At 39.8% G+C, this 17,835-nt stretch overlaps 1 protein-coding gene across 3 annotated transcripts in view; it reads left to right on the top strand.

Moving 5' to 3' along the window:
- L3MBTL4 (L3MBTL histone methyl-lysine binding protein 4) overlaps positions 1–17,835 on the top strand; it is a gene marked incomplete at both ends in the record, with an annotated part of 359,304 nt that overhangs the window by 228,689 nt on the left and 112,780 nt on the right. For all 3 annotated transcript variants that reach the window (XM_080822147.1, XM_080822146.1, XM_080822148.1), the window contains one exon: positions 12,818–12,991. In XM_080822147.1, the coding sequence (XP_080678273.1) occupies positions 12,818–12,991 (174 nt within the window). The remainder of the gene's footprint in view (positions 1–12,817; positions 12,992–17,835) is intronic.

The raw sequence follows: 17,835 nt of genomic DNA, 5'->3' as shown, positions 1-17,835 counted from the left end.
TGTTTTATGTTAGCCTTATGGTAATCACAAGGAAAAATCTGTAATGGACACACAAACTCTAAAGAGACAGGAATCAAAGTATACTGATAAAACAAAAAAAAATCATCAAATTACAAAAGAAGACAGCAAGAGGGAAGAAAAGAACAAAGAAACTATAAAATGTTCAAAAAATGTTAGTTAGTCCTTGCCTATGAATAATCATTTTAAATATAAATGGATAAAATTCTCCAATCAAAAGGCACAGACTTAATAGATTAAAAAAAAAAAAAGATTCAACTATGTGCTACCTACAAGACTCATTTTAGCTTTAAGGACACACATAGCCTGAAAGTGAAAGAATAGAAGAAGATATCCCATGCAATTGGTTACCAAAAAAGAGCAGGGGTGCCTAGCTTTATGTCAGATGAAATTACCTTAAGTCAAGAATTATCATAAGAGGGGCACTTGGCTGGCTCAGTCAGTGGAGTGTGCAACTCTTGATCTCAGGGCTGTGAGCTTAAGCTCCATGTTGGATATAGAGATTACTTAAAAAAATAAAAGCTTTAGGGGCAACCAGGTGGCTCAGTCAGTTAAGCGTCTGCCTTCTGCTCAGGTCATGATCCCAGGGTCCTGGGATTGAGCCCCACACCAGGCTTTTTGCTCAGTGGGGGGTCTGCTTCTCCCTAAGCTCCCCTTCCCCCACTTGTGCTCTCTTTCTCTATCTTCTCTCTCTGTCAAATGAATGGATGAATGGATGAATAAAATCTTTTTAAAAATTGTCATAAGAGACAAAGTCATTATATAATGAGAAAGGACTCAATTTATCAAGAGGATATAACAATTATAAATATGTAGCCAGCAGTGGAGAACCCAAATATATACAGCAAACATTAACAGAAATAAAGGGAGAATAGGTAGCAATAAAATAGTAGGAGACTTCAGTACTTCACTTTCAGCAACAGATAGATCATCCAGACAAGAACCAATAAGGAAACAGTGAATTTGAACAGTACTATAGACCAAATGGACCTAACTGACACATATAGAACATTCTGTCCAAAAGCAAAAGAATACACTTTCTTTTCAAGCACATTTTGAACATTCTTCAGGATAGATCATATGTTACATAACAAAACAAGTCAACAAACTAATTAAGATTGAAATTATATAAGGTATCCAAACATGATGGTATGAAACTTAGAAATCCGTAACAGGAGGAAAATTCAGAACTATGTGAATGTCAACACACTCTTGAGCAACCAGTAATTCAAACAAGAAATCAAAAGGGAAATTTTTTTTAAAAAAGAACTTGAAACAAATGAAAATGAGACACAATATATCAAATTTATGATATGCAACAAATGTAGTTCTAAGAGGAAAGTTTGTATTGATAAATACCTACATGGAGGAAAAAGAACAATCTCAAACATCCTAACTTTATAACTCAAGGAACTAGGGGAAAGAAAAGAACAAAATAAGACCAAAATTAGCAAAAGAAAGAGGTAATAAAGATTAGAGTAGAAATAAATGAAATAGAGATTAGAAATACAACAAAAAGATCAATGGAACTAAGTTATCTTCTTATAAAGATTAAAAAAATGAACATACCTTTAGCTAGATTAAGAAAAAAGAAAGAAGACTAAATAAAATTAGAAAAGAGAGAGAAGACATTACAACTACAACCATGGAAATATGAAGGATCATGAAAGACTAATGTGAACAATTACATCACAACTAATTGGCTAACCTAGAAGATAAAGTCCTAGAAATATACAACCTTGTAAGTGTGAATCATGAGGAAATAGAAAAACTGAACAGACCAATAATGAGTAAGGAGATTGAATGAATAATTAAAAATCCCAGAACCAAGGAAAGCCCTGGATCAGATGACTTTCTGGTGAATACTACTAAACATTTAAAGAAGAATTAATTCCAATCTTTCTCAAATTCTTCCAAAAAAGTGAAAAGGAGAGAGTACTTGCTAACTCATTTTATGAGGTCAGCAATTCCCTAATACCAAAACCAGACAAGGACACTATAAGAAATTTATAGGCTAGTATCTCTAATGAATATAGATGCAAAAATCCTCAACAAAATACTAGCAGACCAAATTCAACAGCACATTAACATGATCATATACCATGATTGGGTGGGATCTATCTCTGGAATGCAAGGATGTTTCAACAAATGCAAATCAACAAATGTGAAGCACATTAACAGAATGAGGAATAAAAATCATATGATCATAACATACAGAAAAAGCATTTGACATAATTCAGCACACTTTTGTTATAAAAACTCTCAACAAATTAGGTATAGAAGGAAGGTAGCTCAACATAAAGATCATATGTGACAAGTCCACAGGTACAGTCATGGTGAAAAACTGAAAGATTTTCTTCTAAGATGAGAACAAGACAAGGAAGCCCACTCTTGCTACTTGCGTTCAACAGAGTCCTATAAGGCCTGCCCAGATAATTAGGCAAGAAAAAAATTAAAAGTCATCTAAATCAGAAATGAAGAGGGGCGCCTGGGTGGCTCTGTGGGTTAAAGCCTCTGCCTTTGGCTCGGGTCATGGTCCCAGGGTCCTGGGATCGAGCCCCGCATCGAGCTCGCTGCTGGGCGGGGAGCCTGCTTCCCCCTCTCTCTCTCTGCCTGCCTCTCTGCCTACTTGTGATCTCTGTCTGTCAAATAAATAAATAACTAAAACTTAAAAAAAAATCAGAGATGAAGAAGTAAAATTATCTCTTTTTGCAGTTGACATGATCTTACCTATGGAAAACCTAAAAACTACACTGCAAAAACTGTTTCTATATACTAACAATGAACTATCTGAAAAAGGAATTAAGAAAACAACACAACAGTATCAAAAAGGATAAGGTACTTAGGGATAAATTTAACCACTGAGGTGAAAGATATGTACAATGAAAATGATAAAACATTAATTAAAGAAATTAAAGAAGATATAAATAAATGGAAAGATATCCCATGTTCATGGATTAGAAGAATTAATTTTGCTAGAATATCCATACTGCTCTGAGCTATTTACAAATTCAGTGCAATCCCTATCAAAATTCTAATATCATTTTTTAAAGGACTAGAAAAAACAACCCTAAATTTCGTATGGAACTAAAAACACCCTGAGTAGCCAAAACACTCCTCAGCAAGAATAACAAAGCTGTATACAGTACACTCTTCCTGACTTCAGATTATACTATAATATCATTAAAACACAGTAATCAAGACAGTATGCCACTGGGATAAAAGCAGACACAGAGTAATGGGACAGAATAGAGCCCAGAAATAAACCGACATATATATGGTCAGCTGATCTTTGACAGGGGTGCCAAGATTACATAATGGAGAAAGGATAGTCTCTTCAAAACATGGCATTGGGAAAATTGGATATCTACATGCAGCATGAAACTGAACTCTTACACCATACACAAAATTCAAATCAAAATGAATTAGAAACTTAAATGTAAGGCTTGAAACTTTAAAACTCCTAGAAGAAAACACAGGTAAAAAGTTCTTTGACATTTGTCTTGGCAATGATCTTTTGGATGTGATACTAATAACACAAGCAAAAGAAGCAAAAATAAGCACATGGGATTACATCAAATCAAACAGCTTCTGCACAGCAAAGGAACCACAAACGAACGAAAACACAGCTTTCGTAGGAGAAAGTATTTGCAAACTATACATATCTGATAAGGATTAATATCCAAAATGTGTAAGGAATTCATACAACTTAATCACACACACACAAAAAATAACCCAATTTAAAAATAAAGGACCTGAATAGACATTTCTCCAAAAAGGACTCAGAGAAGGCCAACAGGTGCATGAAAAGTGCTCAACATCACTCATCATCAGAGACATGCAGATTAAAACCGCAATGATGTATCACCTCACGTCGGTGAGGACGACTATAATAAAAATTAAATAACAAGTATTGATGAGGATGAGAAGTGGGAATCCTCGTACATTGTTGTACAAATGTGAAATGGTGCAGCCCCAATAGAAAATGGTATGGAATTTCCTCAAAAAATTAAAAATAATACTACCGTATTACCCCGCAATCTCCCTTCAGGTGTGTATCCAAAGGAATTGAAATCAGAATCGGATGTGTATCCAAAGGAACTGAAATCAGAATCAGAGATACCTGCGCTCCCTTGTTCATTACAGCATTATTTGCAATAGCTAGGATATAGAAACAACCCGAGTGTCCATCAGTGGATGAATGGATTGAAAAAATGTGACATGTACATACAACAGAAAATTAGTCTGCCATTTACAACATGAATGGACCTGGAGGTCATTATACTGAGTGAAATAAGCCAGACTAATATGGTGTGATACCACTTTTATGTAGAATCTAAAATAGCCTCATAAAAGCAGAGAGTAGGGGTGCCTGGGTGGCTCAGTGGGTTAAAGCCTCTGCCTTCGGCTCAGGTCATGATCTCAGGGTCCTGGGATCGAGCCCCGCATCGGGCTCTCTGCTCAGCAGGGAGCCTGCTTCCTCCTCTCTCTCTGCCTGCCTCTCTGCCTACTTGTGATCTCTCTGTCAAGTAAATAAATAAAATATTAAAAAAAAAAAAAGCGGAGAGTAGAATGGTGGATGCTGTAGGCTGGTGGGTGGGGGAAATGGAGAGGTGAGAGGTTAAAAGATACAAAGTTTCAGTTATGCAAGATCAATCCTGCAGATCTACTATATAAAGCACAGTGCCTATAGCCAATACTGTTACGTACACTTAACATTTTCTAACAGAGTAGGTCTTGCATTAAATGTTCCTACCACTGAAAAATAAACACATACTAAATATGGCAGGAGGAGTTTGGGAGGTGATGTGTATATTTATGGCCCTGTTGGTGGTGATGGTTTCACAGATGTATACTTAACCCAAATGGTTTGTGGTGTTTACTTGAAATATGTACAGCTTTTTATGTGTCAGTCATACCTCAATAAGTTGCTCTAAGCAATGAAGAACCAAATAAAAATTATAGAACTGAAAATATAATAAATTGGATCATTAGTATTATATTTTGCATCAGAATAGACCTTTTAAAATTAAAAATTCATGAGCATTAAATTTGGGTTAGTCATGATACCAGGAGCTCGCTTGATTTGTCTCATTTGGTTTTCACAAAAATCCCTATAAGAAAGGTGTCGTCACCATTTTATATATGAAGAAGTGAAAAAAAGAGATTGAATAGCTTGCCTGAGGTTCTGACACTGGAAACTTTAATCCAGTTTCCTCTGATTCTTAAACCTGTGCTTCTCGGCACTCAACTAAACCAATTACAGTGCTCCATGGGTGTAGTAATTCTCTTTCAACTTCCTAACTGCCCATTTTAGCAAGTTCATAATATCTAGCCTGACTTCAGAGGCTGCATTACCCCACAGAAATGTGTTTTTAGAACAAAATTTATTTTATCCAACCTTTTGAACTCTGAGTTCTGTAGCTGTCAATTTCTTTTAACTCTACTTACGAAACTTTTGTTTTAAATATTTATACTTTTTGCTTACTATGTGCATTCAATTTGCTAATACTTTTAATGACAATTAAGTGATGGTATCATCTATTTTCTGGGCAAAAAACTAGTCAGAGAAAATTTACAAATTCATTTTATTTTACTGTATTGTATTGTATTATATTTTAGTGGGACAACTTCATTTTAAAACCACCTGAATTTGAAGAAAATTAGCTCCAAGACCTTAGAATCTCATATCTATACCAGTTGGATTTTGCCTGTCTCTGTTTGGAGAACAATATAATAGAAATTGTGTTACCTCCTCAGTAGATATTAGACAATGATGTTTCTTTCTTCCTGGTCTATATTCCAACATGTATCATTTGTGCTTGTTCCTTTTTTTTCTGGCCTTGAGAAATTACTTAGTTTTATTTGGTCAGCGGTAGTGATGAATAACCTGAGTATTTATGCCTGCCTTTCATCCTCATAGAAGCAACATCATCAACAATTTAAGTTGTTAGCTTTTAAAAGTTTCTGTAGAGACTGTTAGACACATTCCATAATTTCAACAGATGCATTTCATCATTTATCATGTTTTTCAGTGCCATTTGGCCAAAATATCAGTATTTTCTTAAGAATAAAAGATGTCTGGGGCACCTGGATGGCTCAGTGGGTTAAGCCTCTGCCTTCAGCTCAGGTCATGATCTCAGGGTCCTGGGATCGAGCCCCGCCTCGGGCTCTCTGCTCAGCAGGGAGCCTGCTTCCCCCTCTCTCTCTGCCTGCCTCTGCCTACTTGTGATCTCTCTCTCTGTCAAATGAATAAATAAAATCTTAACAAAAAGAGAGAGAATAAAAGATGTTCATTTCATTCTTATACTATGCAAGTTTAGACTGAAGAGGAGTAGCTTCTTTTCTTTTTTTTAAGATTTATTTTATTTTATTTATTGGACAGAGAGATCACAAGTAGGCAGAGAGGCAGGCAGAGAGAGAGTGGGGGAAGCAGGCTCCCTGCTCAGCAGAGCATCCAATGCAGGGCTCAATCCCAGGACCCTGAGATCATGACGGGGGCCAAAGGCAGAGGGTTAACCCACTGAGCCAGGCGCCTCAGGAGTAGCTTATTTTCATAAAGTCAAATGACAGTGAGAACAAACCGTACTGAGTGGACTGGGAATCAGTGAGTGGGAGGGGGGTGCAGGGAGGTGCTGCTCTTCCTACATGACCCGTGTGATGCCAGGCATCCGTCCCAGGATGGCTCTCATTGCTTCAGGGCCCAAGGCCGAATCGCAAGACAGGAAGCATTTATTTTTCTAGCTCCTTCCCATTTCCTCGCTGACCCCCCTTTCTCTGCACCTCCTTGGATTCCCCTCATAGGATCTGACTGTGGCAGCCATTGAGAGCCTCCCCGCTGCCTTTTGTTTTGGGGAGGCAGACCCCTCAGACCGTCTCTTCCATGAATGCTTCCAAATAGGAGGCCTCCGCCCACTCCCACAAGTAATTCTTTGTCTTTTGAAGATAGATGAAGAGACTTAGAATCTAGTCTCCCAGCTCAGATATGATTCTTCCGTGTCATCTTTTCTAGGTCATGGTAGGAAATTGAGAATATAGTTGGCTTATAAGATAATTGAGACTAAAATCTAAAACACAATAGGCTTCGTCGAGGGGTAGGTTAGTTGCATTAGAGAACTGTCTCTAATTTTGGCCTAGCTGAGGTCTTATTCCTAGAGAAGGGCTCCTCCTGGGAGCTACTGTCTGTTTCTGGCAACTTTGCTTTTCAGGATTGGGAGAAAGGTTGTCAGCGATTTGACACTCTTCCTGAAATACTGCTGACCTCTGTGTTGTTGGTGTTTATTTATGTCTGGGTGTACAGCACTGAAAGGGCTATTTCATTTTTGCTATTTTGCTGAAATTTGTCATGCTTCCCAACATTTTCATGTCACGCCACAGAGAGAAAATGATAATCAGTACTTGGGAACGAGAAGGAATTTAGAGCTTGGAGGAGGCTGCTCGAGGCTGGAAGGACTGACCTGGGACTCTGGCCCCTCTTGGCTGCCCTGAGGGTGCAGTGGGACACTGGTTGGGAAGCTACCATTATGTAAGTCGAGACAACTCAGTTATAACCTTAGGGCCCAAACTGGCCACCGCCTAGGATCTGACGGAGCATGGCCCATTATTTTCAGCAGAACAGGGTAGTCAGAGAAGCAAGAACCAAATCTGCAGCTTGGGTATGAGAAGATGAACACACAGTTGATACAAGATGATGATCTAGTAGAATAAACAGAACCAGAGTCCAGGGGGTTTGGCGATCAGTAGTTATCATCTAGACTCAGAATTGGGGCCAGATGGGAGAATCCATGATGCAGGTAGGGACCCCAATTAGAGAGCGAAGCTCAGTAATAGAGAATAACTCAGGGTGAGGAGCACGTGAAGGACTGGCCAGGTGGTATCTGCAAAGTGGAGCCTCGCTTCTGGGCTGGGATTGAGATGCAGAAATCCCGTCCTGGGAAGGAATTGAGAAGAAAATGGGAACATAGGGCTTCTGTCCCAGCAGGGCCCCTGAATTCTAGCTGTGGCAGCAGACGAGGCATTTAAGAGCAAGGACAGAGGCATGTGCCTCTTTAGGAGATCCGGAGCCCACGAGACTGCCTAGACTCATGAACAGAGCATGAGCATAGCTGTCAGCACTGGGCACTGCTTCCGGTGGGGACCTTTGAACCCTACAATGAACAACAGGGTTTAGCAAATTATCTTTGCCCTCAGATCAGGATTGGTCCTGGGAATGTGGGGAAACTCACCAACCTATGCACAAAAGGAAGGAAAATTCAAAGGCTGAGGGCCATCCTGGGCCGGACACACAAAGCGACGATTCAGCCTCAGCTGCCAGGCTCTGCTGCGTCCAGCCCTCCACCGTTACAGCTCGAAGGCAGTCAGGAGTGCTCCTCTTAAAAGGAGTAAAGGACGTTTTCCTAAAGAAAAAAACATGTATACTGATAAAATTTAATTTACTTTTCTGTTTATCCTCAGATATTAATATTATGCTTAAATAATCTGAAAAGCGAAACTAGTTATTTTATTTTTTTAAAAGATTTTATTTATTTATTTGTTAGAGAGAGAGAGAGAACAAGTAGAGGGAGCGGCAGGCGGAGGGAGAAGCAGGCTTCCCACTGAGCAGGGAGCCGGATGCAGGGCTCGACCCCAGGACCCTGGGATCACGACCTGAGCCAAAGGCAGATGCTCAACTGACTAAACCACCCAGGTGTCCTAAAACTAGTATTTTTTAATTGTCATCATTTTTATGTTTCTATTTATGAAGAGGACCGTTAGGACCTCGGTTTTAGATCTATTAGAAGATCTCTTTTAAAACTTGTCTGCAACTGTCTGGTACATTTTGCTTTGCTTAGTGTTTACTCTCTGTTCATATGCCTTGGTGCTATTGGTGAGCTTGGAGCTGACATTCTTTACCAATTACTCAGTCAAACCGTATGAAATTCAGATAGTCGACTGTCTTTGTCTTTTAGAAACTACACTTTCGGGGTGCCTGGGTGGCTTAGTGGGTTAAAGCCTTTGCCTTCGTCTCAGGTCATGATCCTAGGGTCCTGGGATAGAGCCTCACATCGGGCTCTCCGCTCAGTGGGGAGCCTACTTCCTCCTCTCTCTCTGCCTGTCTCTCTGCCTACTTGTGATCTCTGTCTGTCAAATAAGTAAATAAAATCTTTAAAAAAAAAAAAAAAAAGAAACTACACTTTCATATGGGTCAACTGACTAGTTCCTGCACTCTCTTCCTCCTTTTCCTACACATAGCAAACACCCCCTTCACTAAGGAGGGCCAGGGAAGTAGTCCGCTCATTCAAAGAAGCCGTGTCTTCCACACAACACTGCTGCTCAGGGCTTCCCCCTTAGCCCGCAGTTTCTACACCTGCTATCATGGTCCTAATGAGCTCAAATTTGAATGTACTACTTTCCCATCAGTCAGAAGCTGACATTTTGCCTTGACCAACAGAGCGTTAGGCTGTAGAAATTTCAGCTTATGTCAACAGTTTTCTAAAGAGACTTTATCTTCCTCCTCAATATTTAGCTAAACCACAATAAGTTTTAAAAATCTTTGTCATGGGTCTTGATCCCAAGGTCCTGGAAACAAGTCCCACATTGGGCTTCCTGCTCAGTGGGGAGTCTGCTTCTCCCTCTCCCTTTGCTGGTCCCCCTGCTCCTGCTCGCTCTCTCTCACTCTCCCTCTCAATTAAATAAATACAATCTTTCAAAAAAAGAAAGAGTTTTTTAAAAATAAAATAAAAAGTATTATCACACACACCTAGGACAACCAACTCAGTGGTTTTTTTCCCTGCACACACATGCACAAGCACATGAGTAAGGTTCTGCATTTGCAGAAAGGTAGGCCAAAGTCGGGAATGCCATCTAGTTCACACAGCTGTGTTCTCTCCAAAGAGCACAAGTAAGCACGGTGTCGTAGTACGGAAATGTGTTCATGGCACAGTGGCAGGTTGGAAAGGGCGCAGACTACTCTAGCTGAGATGTTAACATCCCCTCTTCTCTTGACTTCCGTCTCCCATCATCATCATCTTTCGAATTCTTCACCAAAGCAGGCCACACGTGGTTTTGTTGTTTAATATGTTCTTTTGCACTTCACACTTCCTTCCGATCCGTGTAGCCTGGAGGTGGGGTGTCACCAGGCTTGCCTGGTGGAATCAGGAGGTGTGGCACCCTGGTGACACTCCCGTTGTTCCATTCCTCACCACTGGAGACATGGAGGGGCTGGAATGAATTAAGAAGCAACAGGCAAGGGACAAAATGACTAGAGGGACTGACTGATGAGTGAAGGTTGAGGGAACCCATATTTCTCTCCACTGAAGAAAGTCCCAAACAAGAGCGTCTGTGACAGCTGTCTACACTGCTGGACGAATAAGGCTGGGGGACAGAGCATCAGTGCCGTGCAGCATGAATCAGCTTGGGGGATGATACAAAATTAAGAAAATTCATGACCGTAATACGTCATTTAAAAGTCTCAATTTGAGAGTATGTATTAGATGGATAGCAGAGCTTCTGAATCATAGTATCTCAATGAAAATTTATTTGTGCTTGAAATAAACACTTCCCAGTTTCTCTTAGGATAGCCTCATGCTTTCAACTTTTATCTGCAGAGAGTTCTTTCTAGAATTTCCCTTAGATCTCGTACGCTGCAGCTTAAACAGTTCACTGCCTCTGCGCTGTAATTGGAAACAGTTCTTTATCACATCTTAGCTTCTCACACAGGACTGTAGTGGCTGCGGGCATACTCTAGCCATTAGTCACAGCGAACAGGATGCTGCTCTCCCCTGTAAACACCTGCCTGGGCTTCTCTTTGCACAAGAATTATACCACACTTCTCTCCTGTTTCTTCTTTCGGTGATGTGAGAAACCTCACATGGTGCTAATTATTAAGTGATCTATTTTGAGGCTTCACAAGAAAGTGCCAAGCAACTTTGGGAAGGTGGCTTATCCTGTGTGTGACTATTTTCTTACCTGCACAATAAATCTATTAATATTATCTTTGAGTAGTTAGTAATAAATGTAGAAATAATATATGTTAAATCTTGATTTTTAATGGTCCTCTAGTACACTCAGTAGTGGTAGCTTTTTTGGTTTTATTATTATAAATTATGTTTATAAATATATGTTAACTTCTTCACTGGGTTTATTTTCTCTAAAACGCTTATGATGTAGCAGATGCTCAGCTAATGGATTATTGAATCAGTAACTGAATAAACCAATAAATCAGCACCAAGTATTACAGATTACAGAACATGCATATAGAGAGGACTCTATTGTGTGTAGCAAAGGTTATCCTCCCTGCTTATCCTCCCTACTGCCCGCTCAGATTCACTCTGTCTTGTTGGGCAGGCTGATGTCATCCAGAAGATCAATTCTAGATATAGGTTGACACTAAAGGCCTTCTGGGGTTAGATTGTATATGGGCTCTGTCCTTCGAAAACTCCAGCCACTTGAAAATAAAGGAAGGGGGCACCTGGGTGGCTCAGTGGGTGAAGCCTCCGCCTTTGGCTCAGGTCATGATCTCAGGGACCTGGGATCAAGCCCTACATTGGGCTCTATGCTCAGTGGGGAGTCTGCTCTCCACCCCACTCCCGCCTGCTGCTCTGCTTACTTGTGATCTCTCTATCTCTGTCAGAGAAATAAAATCTTAAAAAAATAAAATAAAGGAAGAACTGCATTGGTCCCTGATTTTATCATGCCATTAAAATTTTTAAAAAATGTTCATGCATCCAAAAAGAATTTATTATGCATCATATGTCAGCAAATGTACAGTAAATTGAAAGCAAATTCCTCAAAAAGACCAGACTGCCTAGATATCGATGCATTTGACTCTGTGCTTCCCTAGATGGAGAGGATGATAACACTATGATAATAGTAACAACTACCATGTTGGGGTGTGTGTGTGTGTGTGTGTGTGTGAGTGAGAGAGAGAGAGAGAGAGAGAGAGAGAGATTTGTCATGGTTCCAGCACCCCTTGGAATTGAATCTGATTTTCCCATGTAACTGGAGAGAAACAGAAGCTTGAGAATGAAATACTTTCACCCGGGGTTGCCTGCAGCTGACCCGTCACCCCTGGGCTTTCCCCGAGAGTGGTTCCCTCATTCCTAAGCAACAGCAGAGGTTTGGGGCTTCTTTGGAGACAGGGATGCAGGCACAGAAATCCAACGGAGACTACCAGTCTGTAGAAAGAATCAGATCATGTGTCCCAGTAGCTCATTGCCAGTTAGGCTCCAAACAACATCCAAGATTGAGGATTCAGCCTTTGCTATGGTCTCTCCCTTTCATCTCAGGTGTTCCTTCACATTCAAACACAACACTTTCTAGCAGGTTTCCGGAGGATTAAGCAGAAATACAGATACAGTATCTCTAGATACATGAACGTTGAGAAAGAAAAGCATAATATTCTCCAATAACGGTGAATATTTTTCACGGCCCATAGTATTTGGTGATGTGGGTAATCAAATCAGGGCATACATATCAGAAGATACAAACTTTGAATCAAGTGCTTATATAACATTGCCATTGCTCTCCCAGAAGCACATTATTACCTTATTCTTAGATGTTTATGTTTCCAAAATTGTAAAAACTATATGTCTATAGTAGATGACTATACCTTTCATTCTCTGGAACCAATGTCTGTGATCTGGAACGTGAGAGTTCTTTGAAGGGCAGTATGAAGGGAAGCTTATTGGGGTGTCCTCAGTGGAAGAAGAAGGCCTCCCTCCAGTTCTTAAAATTTGGATGTCAGTCTGTCCCTGTGATGGTGGATTCCTGGTCTACCGCTGTAAACTGACAAATGTACACTCATTTTTATACAAACCAGTGCTTTTGGCTGCCCATATTCAGACATGAACCTGAAAAAGGAGGCAACTCTTCATGATCGTCTGAGAGAACAAACACAGGCAAATTTGGAACCCGACTCTTCACATTCGAAACCGAAGAACCTCTGCGGCTTGAACTTCAATGGAAAACATGAAATGGTGAACAGTCAGCCCAGGTAAGGAACTTTTGAAAATGTAAACCAGAAAGCGAACCATGTAGAAGAGTAAAATAACAACATTTTTAATAATAATACCTAGTTCCTTGTATTTCTTTGAAATAGTTGTGTTTGGTTTTGGATATTATTACGTTCACTGGCTCTTGGGATTCATCTAAGGTTTGGTCTTCTTTAAAAAAAATACTTTTTATGTCTTTGTTTTCAAAAATTTAGATTCACCTCTTTCTAGATGTACATGTTACACGTGAGCAATAAGAAAGCACATCTCATCTATAAAATTCCCTAAGATTTGCTTTTGCCTTGAGAACATCTTTGTTCTGTGGGATGGTTTCAGATATGGGCTCTCTTTAGGACGTGGAGTATGGCGTCCACTCCATCCTACCAGGATTTCCTGTCCTGCCTGCTGTCTGCCTTGTCCGTGTTAATCCAGGTGCCCCTCCGGTGCGATTTCTTCTAACTCAGAACAGTTTCCCTGTTGAGTCATTGGTAACATGCTATCGTTTGGTTCTTAAATGCGAACTTACCGCTTGAAGCAACAATTTCCAATTTTCATTTACATGTTATGTTTTCTAGGGAGCTGCAGATGCAACCTTATTTTTGATATGTTTTAACCTATGGCAGGAATTATAAACATAGAAAAATCTGACACTCAGTAAATAATGGGAGACCAGACAGAGGAGGAGTCAAGAAAGGCTGGTCAGAGAAGCGAGGAGCGGGTATTTTTCAGACCCTGCTGCAGGCAGAGGTACTCCTGTTCAAGCCCTTCAGAGACTGCAGACTCCCTGAGCTCTGAAGGAACGGCTACTTGAGCGGGGCTGCTGTTTCTCCCCAACCTCCAGAGCCTTGCTCTTTTCACTCAGCCCTGTGTGGAAGGAAGGAGCAGGTGCCTCTCATCATGTGGGAGCCTGAGCTTCCACTGCAACAACTTTCTGCCCATTTATGCCTTCAGTCCCAGCGAGGCTGCTACTTCCCTCTCAACAAGACACCTGTTCATTGGGAGAGTTTGGTGCGAAGTGTGGGTTTTGTTTGTTTTGTTTTTTCAAGCAAGTGTTGGTATAGCTTATTTGGGTGGCATTTCCTTCTTGTTGAGTAGTTGATTTTGCTTCTGCACACCTCTGTGCAGATTACCTCTCCTTTACTGCACCATCTATTTCCTGTAGATACGCACGCCTATTTTCGTAGCTGTGTCGTGCATTTTTTATTATTTGTTAGACGCCCACTTCTCTTGTTGAAGCTTCACAGGGTCTAGCTGTTCTTTACTGCCTCTTTCCCACCCACACTGTTTACAACTGTAAGTAGTTGAGAGCATCCTTTCCGTGTCCTAGTTGAGGGAGAACTTTTTCCTTTCCTTTTTTAAAAATTGTTTTCCAAGGAATGGTGTTTATTTATCCCAGGACTATAGAGATCAGTACATCCTTTTGCTCATATTCTTTCTGTTCTGTTACCTTTTTATTTCCCAAATAAAAACTTAGCTCGTGTCTCTTGTAAACATTTTAGACATTCATCCTCAATGTCAAAATTCAGAGAGACAAAACAGATCTTTGAACCGCTTCAAAAAAAAAAAAAAAAAAACCCAAACTGTTAAACCGCCACATCCTCTGAGGCTAGCTAAGCCTTTCTTTTCAGCAAACATGGATATATGGCCTCTCCTCTCTTGAACTCCTCTTTGAAACTTACTCTTTTCAATATATTATTCTATGCTTTACCATTTTGAAGGCGATTTACACTGAAATAGATCAGATAAGCATTATTACTACAGATAGAAAGAAGAAGTAGAGAATGTTAGTTGATTACCACGTAGAAAAATCCCACATGACCCTATCCTGTGGAATCCTATTTCATGTATGCCCAGTGCTGTGTAAGTAACTGGGCGAGGGGAGGGGAGTCATACGGTGCACATCTTGAATTCCTTCTTAAGCCTTCTTTTGTTCTCCAGTCTCAAGACCAAAGCCCTCCTTGTGCTCCAGTCCCAGTCCACTTCTTTTCATTTGACCAGCTATCATGACAATGCTTGCATAGTATTGGCTGGAGTGCCCACTTTGATTCTACCCCCATCTCTATGATGTCCTGCTTATGGTCTAGAATTCCAGGGAAGGGGAAAAACAGAGCAAAGAAATCATCAAAGAATCATATGTAACACTAATTATGAGCAGAAAAAAATATATTTTAATTCTCCTCACAGTTTACTTGTTATGGTTTCCTGAGGCTGACTTTGCTCTAACTCAAATCATTGCTCTTAAAAATCACAAGACAGTAGATATAGGTGGAGGATATTTAAATTTGATCTCTTTCTTCTATCTGTTGAGAATGATTCTCACCTGGCTCATGTCCAAGGATAAGAATGGGGGATAAATTAGTGAAAATGAGAGTTACAGTTTCCATCCCCCCTCCCATCCATCCATCCATCCATCCACAAATACATCACTGAGCTACCGACAGGCCTTCTGTAATTGCTTACACCAGCAACACTTGTCACCTTACAATCTCCAGACTTCTGACAACTCAAGTGCAAAATGTGAAATTAATTCTTGACATTCTTCCCAAATCAATTAGATGCTGTCCAGAAATTTAGGGAATTTTGTCTTTTCCCTAACTGCATCCCAGTTTTGTAATTACTTTTTAGAAGTGTATTTGTTTCCATATTAATCTTGGTAGAGGGAGTTATTATTAGTAAATCATTTGATTATGTTCACATTTTCTGAATAGAAGGTCAAGTTTTAAAATTGAGTAGATTATATACTACTAGATGTTTACAAGATTCACATTCGTGGAAGTAATATTATATGTTAACACAACTCTTAAAGACCCAGTCTCACAATAGGTCCTCATTACTGAAAGACTGTCCTTTTCCCTTTATGCTAATAGAGTGAGAAGTATTACATTCCTGGTGCATTAAGTACAGGCAAATGATCTTGTACTTGAGTTTCTTTCATTTAGGTATGTACTTACTCTAGAGGAAAGGGGATATTTTTAATTTGACAGTTTATAGTTTGCACATCCTTTGAAGCTTCCCATAATCTTGTGATTTAGGCAAAACAGATATTATTGTCAGCATAGTATTGCCATTTATAGGTGAGGAAATTGAGATCCTTAATAATAACTGATTTAAGACCCAAATATAGGTGTTCTGGTTCAATCCAGCATATTCCTGCTTCAGTAAACTAATAATAGTAACACTGGAAGTATCAGTAATAATAACTATCTAATATTAACATCACCCACACTTTGGGCCACAGAACACTGTGTTAAACAGTCTGTATACATCATGTTAGTTTAATTTTATCCTTACAACAACCCTATGTGTAGTAAGTATTCTTATTCTGATTTTATAATGTGGACACTGCAGGTTCAGAGAGGTTGGGCAGAGTTGGCAGGATCGCACAGACAATTAGTAAGAAATTTAAGATTTGGGTCTAGAATGGCCTGACTCCAAATCTTATACACATTTCAACTACGTTAGACTAGCAAAAGAGTGTCAGCTTAACGCTCTGAAGGGTTTGGCTGGATCTATGTCTAGATGACTTTCTACTGTGTCTGTGATTTTCAGGGTCATCTTGTGATGCATTTATTTCTTATTTCTTGAAAACAGAACTCTTGGAAGGGAAGATTCTTACCATTATTTCCCCAAACTATTTATTTTTATTTATAGTATATATAATACAATATCTTTTATCTTGAACACATTTCATTATAATAAACTAAAGGTCTCTCTCTGCAATGTGGGAGTAAAATTATACTCATTAAAACAGTTTCATCATATAGAAATTACTTTGAAATGCAACTGTCCTCTCCCCCCATATTATCTGTTAGCTGGCTTCCCTGGGTCTGAGTGGAGCATTTTTTTCCGGCATTTCCCAGCCACCTAAGTATTCTTTAATAACTTCTTTTGCCTCCCCAAAGCAGCTTAACATATTCTAATTTACATAATTGGTAGAACACCATTGTTAATATTCAGTCATATTCATACTCATTGCTATTAAGAAAAACCTAAGAGGGACACCTCAGTGGCTTAGTCATTTAAGCATCTGACTCTTGATTTTAGCTCAGGTTATGATCTCAGGGTCATGAGATCAAGCCCCCATTAGGCTCCGTGCTGCTGAGCATGAAGCCCGCTTAAGATTCTCTCTCTTCCTCTTCCCCCTCCTCCATGCACGCTCCCTCTCTTAAAAAAAAAAAAAAAATCTAAGAAAATGCCTAGTAAATCTCATTTTTTCTTTCCCCTAATGCCTTCTATATTATAAATTTTATGCCCTTCCCTAAGGCCTATACTGATAATAAAAATGGCTGAGGAAGCTATGGTAATCAGAGAGAATGGCGTGTAGTGAAATAGTTCCTTAATGATCCTCATAATAAATTGTGCTGCCGTGAGCCAGCTAGTTTATTTCCACTACTCAAATTAGCTGCCCCATAAATACCTGCTATGGGGTCCATTCTCAGAATTAAAACAGTGTTAGTCTGTTGTTTCCTATATTAACCTTCCAAGTCATTACATAGGTTTTCCTTAATCCATCAGTGTTTTTCTCACAACTTCCCACATAAATTCTCTGCTTGGGGAGATAAAGCCTACTCAGTGTCCCACTCACTCCCTATAATCACCCACAATATTGTTTTTATTCCTGGGCCAGTGCCTTTGTTCCCATTCTTCCTACTTTATCTACTCCCACCTGCATCTTCTCCCTTCTCAGAGGCTCAGCTGTATCCTTAAAGTTTTCTACAGCAGTTCCAGCCCATACGAGCTTCTTGATGTCAGAGACTGCATCATACACATTTCTGTATTTCTGACACCTAGCATAATGCCTGATGCTTAGTAGGCACTCAACAAATAGGTTTTGAGCAGCTGCTTT

Source organism: Martes martes, assembly GCF_963455335.1.
Source record: "Martes martes genome assembly, chromosome: 13".
Lineage (NCBI taxonomy): Eukaryota > Metazoa > Chordata > Mammalia > Carnivora > Mustelidae > Martes > Martes martes.
Note: the sequence above shows the minus strand (reverse complement) of the source record. Positions and strands in the feature narration are given on the sequence as shown.